Genomic DNA, 11933 nt, shown 5'->3' on the forward strand with positions numbered 1-11933 from the left:
TGTGATATTCTATTCTTTAACGTTTTGTTCTGGAAGAGGGGAAGGGGGGGGGCGAGATAGAGTATTGGGGTACTATACTGGTTCTACGGACTCAAGATCTTTCGGCGCAGTTTTTGTTCTGGTCTCTACCGACGCTCCCTTTCTGGGACGACAGCTTCCTCCATTACACAGGGAAACTTGTTTTAGGCATCTTCTCTGCATAGACGTTCACGATACCCACGAAGGATAGGAATCTGGCTGGGACACGCGAAATCGATCCTTCGATATACAGGTCGTTTCGCTGCATAGAAGCGTTGGGTTGTATCATAACTATGCTATCTCAACGCAATTAAGAGCGTTGACTACTGAGTTTGCGCAACAATACCACAGTCCGTGTTGCCTCAGACACTTGATTAATGTGTTTCCAAATTAGCGTTCAGTCATATAAGTGATGCCCAGATACTTGGAAGATTCGACACGGATAACAATCTCATAAGGGCTCTATATACAGAGTCATTTAGAGGGCACACGGGAAGCCCACCTTTCCCGATATTCAACGACAAAGTTAAATTAGAATCTGGGGTTTCCGTTCCAAAACTACGATCTAACTATGAGGCACGCCGTAGTGGGGGATTACGGATAAATTTCGACCGGCTGGCGTTCTTCAACTTACACCCATGCTCGGCTTTTGCGTTTCGCCCTCATCGAAATGCGGCCGCCTCTGTCGGAATTTGATCCCGCGACCTCGTGCTTAGCAGCGCAACACCAAAGCCTGTGAGCAACCACGACGGGTGACATTCAACAACTTTATCATCGAGAACAATGTAAAAAATGCACAAGTTAATTTTCGATCATCGTTTAGTGAGGATAAATATAATTAGCAGGCACGTGAACGCAATGTCGTATGCCTACGCGTATAATGATAATCCCCGATGAGAACAGTAGAGATAAGAAAATTGGGTAGGCTGTACCAGGAACGCAGCCGTGATGTACCTGAACGCCTTGCTCGTGCTTCAGACGGTGTGTGGGCACTAGGGTACAGAAATGACACGACCAAATAAGTTACATTTATTCGTGAATTAGGTTACATGCCTAACTTAATTATGTTAAAGCCGTTCTGGGTGATACGGCCCACTTTTGCAATCGTGCTCGCTCCTTATTTGTAGTGGGCCCGCCGTAGTGCGAAATATGGTGGGCGCAAAGTGGCATCCTCTCTGTCTTACTTCGCGCCATTTCGCGCCATTTCTGGATGCTGCATGACAAACGCGGGAAAGCCGTAACAGAGCAAGCGTGAGATTTCCTCCAAGGCTTTCGCACTTTTAGGCCTTATGCCTACTGATGAACACGTGTTTGTTTGATCGGCTATGCCTACTAACGGTCAGTGATCTACCGCTCGCGCACGGATGAACAAACGTATTCCAGAACGATGCCTCATTGAACGCCAAGGGAAACTCTAAATTTAGAACCGACTGCGTCATGCATGGTGCAAGAACGGCATCTTCTGTGCACACTACACAACGATTTCCAAAATAGGTCGCGTGGGCGGCACACTTGGAATGATATTAGCCGATAATGCTATAACATGTTTTCGTTCCATGCGATATTAGCAAGCGAACGAATCTGACCAATTTTAAAGATGCGCCACGTCAAAATACACGGCGACCATATTTAAACTTCATGGAAGTTTTGAAGATCGCCTGTGGCAGATAGCATAATTCTTGTCCTTGAGCTGGATTAGTTAGCGAGGCGGACATTACAAACATGCTAAATCAATGCACATATTCAACTAATTAAAGAAAATTCACAAATTAACTGAGTTCAGATCTGGAAATTCATTCCAAGTGGATGCACCTTGCAATCTCTCCGGCTACAATTGGTAAATTGGGATATGTGTCGTAAAGTAATTAATTACTGAAGTTAATTAGTCGACTTGTATTAATTTGTTGAACATGTGTATCGATTTATACTGCGAGTAATGTCTGCCTCTCTGACTAATTCAGCTCAAAGATAAAAGTATGTGATCTGCAATGGGCTATGTTTAAAAATTCCAGATAACTTAAAAATTATGACCCCGTATATTGAACGGAATAGAAACCACAGGTCCGTGTGACAATCCGCGTTTCTAATGTGAAGTAAAGACTTCGTCGTATGGCACGAGTCATCTGTTGAAACAACAACAACAACAATTGACAGTAGATTTATCTGTAACATCTTCCTGTAACCACTGATGGGCATTCAGATATTTTTTAACTGTTTAATTTTCATTGATGCTAAGGCCTACAGCGCTTTCTTTCTATAATGCTGTTATATTATTACCCACTCGGTTCGCGGCCGCTCCGCAAGAGCGCTCCATAACCGACCATACGTTTCAAGTTCGGATCGGAAAACATTTACTGGGCTCTAGAAAAGAGATCTTCGCGGCTTCAGACGGCCTCTTCCATCTACTGATGGAATCTTCTGTCTGCAATCACAGGGTTGGTGCCCTAGTCCAAGGCTCCGCTGTGTATGGCCAACCCGCGAGCTCGCTCTACTAGGCGCTTTTGGCCGTTCAAGCTTACGCTGGAAAGCATACTCTCCCACTGTTCCGCACTCGGGTTTTTAATTTTATAGATAGTTGGGGACTCAATATTTTGACACGCCCATGATATGTGGTACAGATCTGGTTTCTCTCCGCACCATGGGCACTTAGCCTCATATTGTGTAGGGAAAATTTTATTCAGAAGGTTTAGATTCGGGAAAGTACCCGTCTGCAGTTGTCGCCATGCAACAGCATCCTCTCTGCTTAGATCCTTATCCGGCGGTGGGTACTTCAGTCGGACCCCTTTATAATAATTTAGGATATCTGAGTAGCCCATGGGTACTGACTCGGGTTCCTCAAGGCTGGATGTGTCGGACGCCCGGTTGGTATGCCCTCGAGCTATCCTATCCGCCTCTTGGTTCCCTGTTATGCCAGTGTGCCCTGGTACCCAGATTATGGTATGCTGAACTTTGTTTCCCGGGTCGCATGAGCAGAGTATGTGGCGTGCTCTGCGCCCAATTCTGCCGTTTGTATAATTACGGCATGCTGCTTGAGAGTCTGTTATTATTGTTAGGGACCTGCCAGATCGATAGCCCTCCAGTGCTGCCAGAGCCACAGCTGCCTCTTCGGCCTCGACTACCGTGCAGTCCTGTAGTGATGCGCTGGTGATCTCCTTGAGGTCCGAATTAACCACCGACGCCACTGCTCTGCTGTTGTGTCTTCCGTCTTTGACGAACGTTGCCGCGTCCGTATACCTTGTGTTGTCCTTGTTCGCCAAGGTTCTCTGCACGTACTCCGCGCTTGCTTCTCTACGCGCCTTGTGCAGGTTCCGGTCCATATTCTTGGGTATCGGTGTGACTCGCAGTGTACTGCGATACTTGTCCGGAATGGCCTCGGTACGCTCGATCTCTTGGATAATGTCGCCGCCGCCATATCTTCGCAGGAGCACCCTTCCCGTGGGGGTCTGCATCAACCTATGTGCCTGAGAGCATAGTAGTGCTTCTCTTAGTTCACTGAAGGTATTGTGCAGTCCCAGGGCCAGCAGTTTCTCGGTCGATGTGCGCTGCGGCAGGTGAAGCGCAGTTTTGTACGCCTTTCGCAGTATGGCGTCCGCTTGTTCTTCTTCTTGCTTGATGCATTTGTGGTAGGGAAGGCTGTACACCACTCTGCTAACCACAAGGCTCGTGACTAGCCTAAGTGTGTCGCTCTCCTTCATGCCGTGTCTCTTGCTAGATACTCTGTTGATCATACGGGCTACCTGCTGGTGGCAGTCTTCAGCAGTGTCAGAGTATGATTGCACCGTTGATTGGACTGAAGCCACATCCCCAGGATCCGAATGGTGGTCTTCTCCGGAATGCGTTGTCCCGCGAGGTATACGTTGAGGCTGAGTTCATCGCTTGTAGGGACCGTTCGATTTTGTTTGCCTCGCCACACCCTTAGGAGCTCGGACTTCTCCGTCGAGCAGGTGAGGCCCCTGGCCCTAACGTAGGTTTCTACGCAGGTGGCCGCTTTTTGCAGGCACTCTTCTTTTTCGCTGACCGATCCTCGGTTCACCCATACCGTGATGTCGTCAGCGTAAATGGCGTGCCGTATGCCTTCAAGTTGTTCGAGTTGTCTTGCTAGCCCGATCATTGCGACGTTGAAGAGGATGGGGGAGATGACCGACCCTTGAGGAGTTCCCTTGTTTAGGGTGCGAAACTTCTCTGATCTGACTGCTCCCAGGCCGATTGTTGCTGTCCGGTTAGAGAGGAAGGCCTTGACGTAGCCATGAATCCTTCTGCCACAGTTCAGGCTATCCATTCCTGTGAGTATGGCTTCGTGGCTGACATTGTCGAAGGCTCCTTTAATGTCCAGTGCCATGATGACGTGTTCGCTGTTTCGTGGGACGCTGCTGAGCACCTCCTCCTTGAGCTGGAGGAGCACGTCTTGCGTCGATAATTTAGCGCGGAACCCAAACATGCTGGGGGGGGGTACAGCTCGTTGTCCTCCATATAATTTTGTAGCCTCATTGTAACCACCCGCTCATACAGCTTGCCTAAGCATGACGTGAGAGAGATTGGTCTAAGATTTTCTACTTGCAGTTTTTTGCCAGGTTTTGGAATCATCACTACCTCCGAATGCTTCCACTCCTCGGGTACTGTCTCCTCCGCCCAGTGCTTGTTGAGATAGTCAGTAAGTTCGACTACCAGCTCATCACTGAGGTTGCGAAGCAGCGCGTTTTTTATCTTGTCTGCGCCTGCAGCCGTATTCTTAGTGGTATTTCTTATTGCTGCGTGTACTTCCTCTTTGGTTATAGGCTTGTCCAGATCAGAATTTTCTTTCCCCTTGTAGCACTCCGTGTAGACTGCTGGGTCACCGTCCCCGAAGCACTTGTGCCTTACTCTTTCTATGAGCTCATACTCTGAGCCCTGAAACTGGTGAACCAGCCTCTGTATGGCCTTGTTATTCTCCGACTTGGTTTTAGTTGGGTCCAGGAGTGCCTTGAGTATGCTCCACGTTCGGGCGGTACTCAGGGTTCCGCTTAAGGAATTGCTAAATTGCTGCCAATTTGCTCTCGCCAATTGTTCCGCATACTCTTCTGTCTTTTGCGTAATTTCCGCAATCTTCAGCTTTAGCTTCCTATTAAACTTCTGTCTCCTCCATCTTTTGGTCAGGCTCTGTCTTGCCTCCCATAGCCGAAGCAGTCTAGAGTCAACCTCCGGTATTTGCTCTGTGCGGTGAATCTCCTTGGTGTACTCGCTTTGCCTTTCCTTCAGCATATTCCCCCATTCCTCGATTGACAGTATCGCGCCCAGCGGATGTCCATCACAGGCTTGTCTAAAGGCATCCCAATCCGTTATTTTTGCTGTACCTATCCGACGTTTTACGTGAGCCATTCCGATTTGCGTCTTGATGTAATGATCACTACCCAGGCTTTCCAGCATATTTTCCCAGACCGCCTGTCTCGCTCTTCTTACGAAGGTGAGGTCAGGGCTGGTGTCCTCCTGGACGCTGTTTCCCATCCTGGTGGGGACCTCTGGGTCCGTTAAGAGTTGGCAGTTTATGTTGTCAGCCGCCTCCTTGACTGTCGTACCCTTTTTATCGGTGGTATTGTATCCCCAGCTAGGATCCTTGGCGTTGAAGTCTCCAACGATTACGAGCGTGTTGTTTTTAGCCAACCTGCTCACACCGTGGAAAAGGTGCGTGAATTTTCCCTTCTTCTGCTTTGGAGGACTGTATACGTTTACAATAAAAGTACTTCCCCCGTTCTTCTTTTTCGGTATAATTTCGGTAATCTCATGATCTATGTCTGTGTCAGCAATCTTGTCGTGTGCTATGGCGGCAAGGGTGTTGCTGATCAGAATGGCTGTTCGACCAGTGACCTCGTTTGCTTGGCATGCATACCCCTGTAATTTTGGCGTGAAGCCCCAGGTCTCTTGCAGAGCAATGACGTCGGGCGGAATTAACTGCTTGTTGATGAACTGTTGTAATTGTCCTTGTTTTCTTCGGTAGCCTCTGCAATTCCACTGCCAGATTTCAAGTTTTTCGTTTTTGCCTTTTCCTTTATTGGGTCTGGCCACGATTAGTTATCTGGATACAGGCCTAATGTTGGACGTCGCTGGTCAAATTTGTCTTTGACCCCTTCTGTTCTTTCTTGTTTACGCATGTTGCGTATGTCTGTGTTTTGCATCTCTATTCGTTGCTCTATTATGTTGAATTTCTGTCTCATCTCTGCCATGAACTTGACAAAGTAATCGGGTGCTTCTGATGCCTGTTCTTGTGGATGCGATGCCCTGTGAGGGGCTCCCGATTGGAGGTCCCTAACTGCTCTCATTAGCTCTTCAATCTTTTTATCCTGCTCCTCTACCTTCTGTCTGAGGACCTTATTTTCTTTTTCTAACTGAGTCTCGTGTGTACTGATGTTATTTCGACTATTGTTACCCGAGTGCGGAACAAGCGATTTGGGAGGGCCTGCATCCCAGCTCACCTTGCCGATGTTAATGTTGTTGTTGGGCTTCTGCTTCTTCTGGTGCCGTTGCTGCTGCGGCTGTTGCTTGCCTCCCTTGATGCCTTGGGACGACTGGGGAGCGTTGGTCCGTGATCGGCTTCGCGAACTGTTCCGTGAACGACTCCGCGAACTCCCCCTCCGCTCCTGGCTCTGGTTCCGGGATTGGCTCTGGTCGCCCTCTGAGCTGAGCCATCTCTTCCGATGCTGCTGCTGCTGCTGCTGCCCGCTCCAGCTCTTTTGGAGGCTTTGCCGCCCGCCATAGGCCGGCCCGCGAAGCTCCTTGAACTGCTTCAGGCGCTCCTTGCAGTCCCTGGACCCGGTGGCATGGTCGCCTCCACATACCAGGCACTTTGGCTGGCATTGATGTCCTTCCGGCGGGTTCCGTGCTCCGCACTGCCTGCAGGCCTTGGCACCCGGCGTCTGACATACGTCAGATCTGTGGCCTTGCTGTCCGCAGTTGTAGCACACTTGCCTCGTTGGTCGGTATGGGTGGCATTTGTATTCGCCTCCCCACCAGTTGACCATCCTGGGAATGAAGGGTCCGTCGAAGGTAATGAGGGCTGTCTTCGACTTCCCCAGCATTCTGGCCCCCAGTATGGTTACACCCTGGGTGCGCAGTGTCAGGTTTTCCATCAATTCTTCCGTGGTCCCGGCGTCTATCCCGTGGATCACGGCACGCTTGCAATCTTCAGGTGTCGCTACGTAGGTGTTGACTTGAAAGGAGCGTCCTCCGAAACTCAAGCTGGTGATTCCTCGAATTATCTTCGCGGTCTCGTCGCTTGGTGTGCTCGCTATTATGATGTTGGAGCCATGTCGCAATCTGATGATAAAGTCCTTGCCGCCTCTAATCTTGTTTCCGCAGGCCGCACCGATGGCTTTCGCTACATCGGCTCCTTGTAGTGCTTTCACCGGCAATCCATCCTTCGGTCTAATAATAATCTTCGCGTCATTTTTCGGGAGCGGTGGCGCGCTTTGCCTAGGCCGCTGCGTTGCTCTCCCTCCGATTAAGTTTGGCGCGCTTGCGATTTCCGCGCAGGCAGCTGCGTCGCTCGTTGTGACGGCACTCGCCGGCGCCATCTTGCCATTGTTTGCCCCTGCCTGGGGCTCTCCGTTCTTTAAAATGGCGGCGTTCCGTAAACCGCGTTTTGGGGCCTTAATTTGGCGCTTGGTCAGGAAGAGTGTCCAATCGTACTCACTCTTCGGATGATTTGTTGGGTCCGCTGCTTCATGAAGCATAAAGGCGCTTTCGTAGTACACGGTTTCCGCTGCCTCTAGGTCGGAGGTGGCCTCGAGGTGGTCGGCTTCCATTTCTTGAGCTTCGAGCGGATTTTCGGCGACTCCGCTCAGTGTTGATTCAGAATTCGGCAAATTCGTGTGGCGGAGACCGATTTCAGGCTGCGTCGATGCCATGGTGTCGGTCTTGCTGCCCGCAAGCGCCGTCAGGGCGCTGGACCTAGCATCAGGCCCAGCGCCTGCGCTCCGCTCGGCCACGCGGGAGGCCTCAAAAGTCCGATAAAAACCCAAAAAACGGGCCTATCGGCTTGAAACCGGTATCCAGGTGGTCGGAAACTTGAGCGGTATCAGACACAACCAGTGGTTGATGGCTTGTTGATGGGTAGCGGTCCGAAGAGGTCGAAAAAACACGTTTCAAGTTAAACAGCAGCAGCAGCAGTGAAGCGAAGGCAGCAACGACACGACTCACTCTAGGTGATCGCAGGTCAATAAACTAAAGTTTGTCTTCAGACACCGCCAATTGAAATAAAGAGTAGTTGTGCCCTCGAGACCTCTATGGAACCGGGACTCTAGCGCTTATTTTTTTTTGCTTAATCCCCGCCGATACTACTGCTACGTCACGGCCTTCTTCATGTTAGCTTTTCTTGTTGGGTTTATCCCCTAACTTGTTGCGACGAATAAAAAGAAATGTCCATTTTTTGATTGGTTTGTTATAAACCTGGTGCTCATATCGGTATGTTCAAAGGTCAGTGTAACTCAAGGTTGCGACGAATGTTAAGGGAATAAAAACAGCTAAAATATTTGTTGCAACTAATGGGCAAATGAAAAGGCCCAACGAATGAGAACCTCAGAATATCCTACATGAAACAGGAATGGACTTTGGCGGACGAAAGAAGAACAAGTTATCACCCCGTGATATGCAATAAAGGTCGAAATACTACCCGGTTGTGGCCTATCCCCCACAGTGGTTCTGTGCCATTAATTGTGGCTTCTTCTTCATCACCATAATCAATGGCCCAGAATAAGATATGCTTCCCTTGTAGATGTCTCACTACCAATCGAATTTAGCACAACAATGGTAATTCATTTCTTCTTCAATGAGAAATAAAAAAAAAAAGGATAGTGGCATGCTTATTTTTTATATCTCAATCAAGCGTACCTCTACTCTGGCCAATCCACAAATACGGACATGTGCCAGAAGCTACGACGAAGAAGACGAGAGGCTGGCTTCTCGAGCATTGACGAGATTTGGCATGGAGCCGTTTTCTCGGAGTTGCAACAAGAGGAAATTCCTCGTCATCGCAGTGGCGACCCTGTCGAGCATCATATTCATGGCCCAGATAAGGAAGGCAGAAATCGCAACGGCGCCGCATCCCGTCCATCGAGTAGTCGAGCAACAGGAACGCCGTACGACACTGCCTACTGAACAGCTTTCAGAAGACATGGCACCGCAGGGCTGCCAGCACCGAATCGACTCTCTGGATGGACCAGGACCAGACGAGGAGTGGCACAGTGGTGGCTGGGCAGTCCGCCAGCTTTGCAGCCAACCTCTGGACACACTGTTCTTCGTGCACACGGCGCCGAAGAACTGGAAACGCCGTGCTCAGCTGCGTGCCACTCTGTTCGAAGAGGCCGCCCGGACCGCTTTCAACTGGACCGGCATCTTCTTCATTGGGAAACACGAAGACCCCCTGGTGAACATGTGGACGAAGCTCGAGGTAGGCGCTACAGGGGACGTCGTGATGCTACCCTACAACGACACCTTCTTTACAATTATCCACAAGTTCGTCGGCGGCATGCGATGGGTGACCGAGTACTGTCCCAACGTGCGCACCATCGTCAAGATCGACGATGACGTAGGCGTACAGCCGTTCCAGCTTCGGCAATACCTGGACGAGGAGCTGCCAAAGAATAACGACTCTATACATTGCTACGTGTGGGTGGACAATGATGTATACCGTGACCCCAACAGCAAGTACTGCGTCCCGGAAGACGACCTCGTCCAAGACGTCTACCCTTTGTACTGTTCTGGTAGGTCCATGATCATGACGATGGAAACGATGCGGAAGCTTTTCAGGGCATCGAAGATTGTCAAGGGTTACGCCATTGACGACGCCTACGTGAGCGGGCACCTCGCTTTGTTCGCAAACGTTGGACACGTAAACATCAGTTCACGCATGGACTGGGATTCCGCAGACAGCACTGAATCCATGGTCAGAGGAAATCTGACCTTCACACACAAGAAATTCGCACATGAAACTTCCATTGTCCGCAGAGGGCAGTGGGGACTGATGCTCTGGATGCATATGATGCAGACTCCTGGTCGGCGCGCATTGAACTTCTCCGACCGACTTGTGGATAGGTTGTACCGACGCGATTTTTTTAAGACACGACGCTCCTTAAAGAAAGGGCATTACTTGCGATCGCGTTCCGATCGCCAACACCGTGTGGCACATTCGAACCGTAGTGCCGAGTCTGTAAAGAGAAGAATGATATCACAATCTTGAGCCGCCAGTTTTTTCATTGCGGTTCCTCGGAAATAAATGTGTCCGCCAACCTATACGCGGACAACCTATACTGACGCGATTATTGTATTAGACGAGGCACCGTAAAGCAAGGACAATGTTCGCGATTGCTTGAGCATTATTCGCATTAGAGCAAACACCGCGTTGCACGTTCGGAACTAAATGTCGAGTCGGAAAAGAGAATCATATCACAAACTTGAGCGGCTAATTTAGAACATTGCGGTTCCTCGGACATGTCATGTTGCTGCCAACTTGAACCGTCCGATAAAATATTGATGTTAACCTCTTTCCCGCCAACTTGGCTCTCTGGGTGGTCAAGTGGTTAGAGTAGTGGGCCCCGGGGCTGGGACGACAGGGCTGAAAACTAACAGTCAAATCAAGTTGGATCACTGAGCATGCAACTCTCGATATGTGGTGCTCTTCGGCGGATCTCCTTGACGTAAACTTGGGTCACTGGGCATATGCCTCCGGGTATGACCTGCTCCGCAATAGACCTCTTTCACGACATCTTGGCCCACTGGGTATGTACTTATCGGTATCTGGTGCTCTTCAGTGGTCCTCTTCGAGGCGAACACAGTGGTATGTGCCACTGTGTATGTGTTGCTCTTCAATGACTATTGTCCACGCAGATTTCGGGCACTGGCGAATTACCAGTGTGTGTGTGTGCCGTTAGCATTCTTTGGAAACTTACCCAAGTTTTCGCTGTTTATATGTATCTAGAACGCTAACATAATCCTAATTCATAAAAAAGGGGATGCCATAGACCTGAAAAATTATAGACCCATCAGCTTACTGTCCGTTGCCTACAAAATATTTACTAAGGTAATCGCAAATAGAATCAGGAACACCTTAGACTTCCGTCAACCAAAGGACCAGGCAGGATTCCGTAAAGGCTACTCAACAATAGACCATATTCACACTATCAATCAGGTGATAGAGAAATGTGCGGAATATAACCAACCCTTATATATAGCTTTGATTGATTACGAAAAAGCGTTTGATTCAGTCGAAACCTCAGTAGTCATGGAGGCATTACGGAATCAGGGGGTAGACGAGCCATATGTAAAAAAACTGAATGATATCTATAGCGACTCCACAGCCACCGTAGTCCTCCATAAAGAAAGCAACAAAATCCCAATAAAGAAAGGCGTCAGGCAGGGAGATACGATCTCTCCAATGCTATTCACAGCGTGTTTACAGGAGGTATTCAGAGACCTGGAGTGGGAAGAATTGGGGATAAGAGTTAATGGAGAATACATTAGTAACTTGCGATTTGCTGATGATATTGCCTAGCTTAGTAACTCAGGGGACCAATTGCAATGCATGCTCACTGATCTGGAGAGGCAAAGCAGAAGGGTGGATCTAAAAATTAATGTGCAGAAAACTAAGGTAATGTTTAATAGTCTCTGAAGAGAACAGCAGTTTACGATAGGTAGCTATGCACTGGAAATGGTAAGGGAATACATCTACTTAGGACAGGTAGTGAATGCGGATCCGGATCATGAGACTGAAATAATCAGAAAAATAAGAATGGGCTGGGGTGCGTTTGGCAGGCATTCTCAGATCATGAACAGCAGGCTGCCATTATCGCTCAAGAGAAAAGTGTATAACAGCTGTGTCTTACGAGTACTCACGTACGGGGCAGAAACTTGGAGGCTTACGAAAAGGGTTCTACTTAAATTGAGGACGA

At 49.1% G+C, this 11933-nt stretch overlaps 1 protein-coding gene across 1 annotated transcript; it reads left to right on the forward strand.

Moving 5' to 3' along the window:
- Positions 1-8941: 8941 nt before the first annotated feature.
- On the forward strand, positions 8942-10507 carry LOC126544635 (acetylgalactosaminyl-O-glycosyl-glycoprotein beta-1,3-N-acetylglucosaminyltransferase-like). The gene has a single exon (XM_050192076.3). The coding sequence runs from the start codon at positions 8972-8974 to the stop codon at positions 10223-10225; it is 1254 nt and encodes a 417-aa protein (XP_050048033.1). The 5' UTR covers positions 8942-8971; the 3' UTR covers positions 10226-10507.
- The last annotated feature ends 1426 nt before the right edge of the window (positions 10508-11933 follow it).

The sequence above is a fragment of the Dermacentor andersoni genome, chromosome 10, assembly GCF_023375885.2.
Source record: "Dermacentor andersoni chromosome 10, qqDerAnde1_hic_scaffold, whole genome shotgun sequence".
Taxonomy (NCBI): domain Eukaryota; kingdom Metazoa; phylum Arthropoda; class Arachnida; order Ixodida; family Ixodidae; genus Dermacentor; species Dermacentor andersoni.

Excerpts from the sequence above, each read along its gene's own strand:
- LOC126544635 (XM_050192076.3), top strand. The coding sequence starts at position 8,972 with ATGGAGCCGTTTTCTCGGAGTTGCAACAAGAGGAAATTCCTCGTCATC.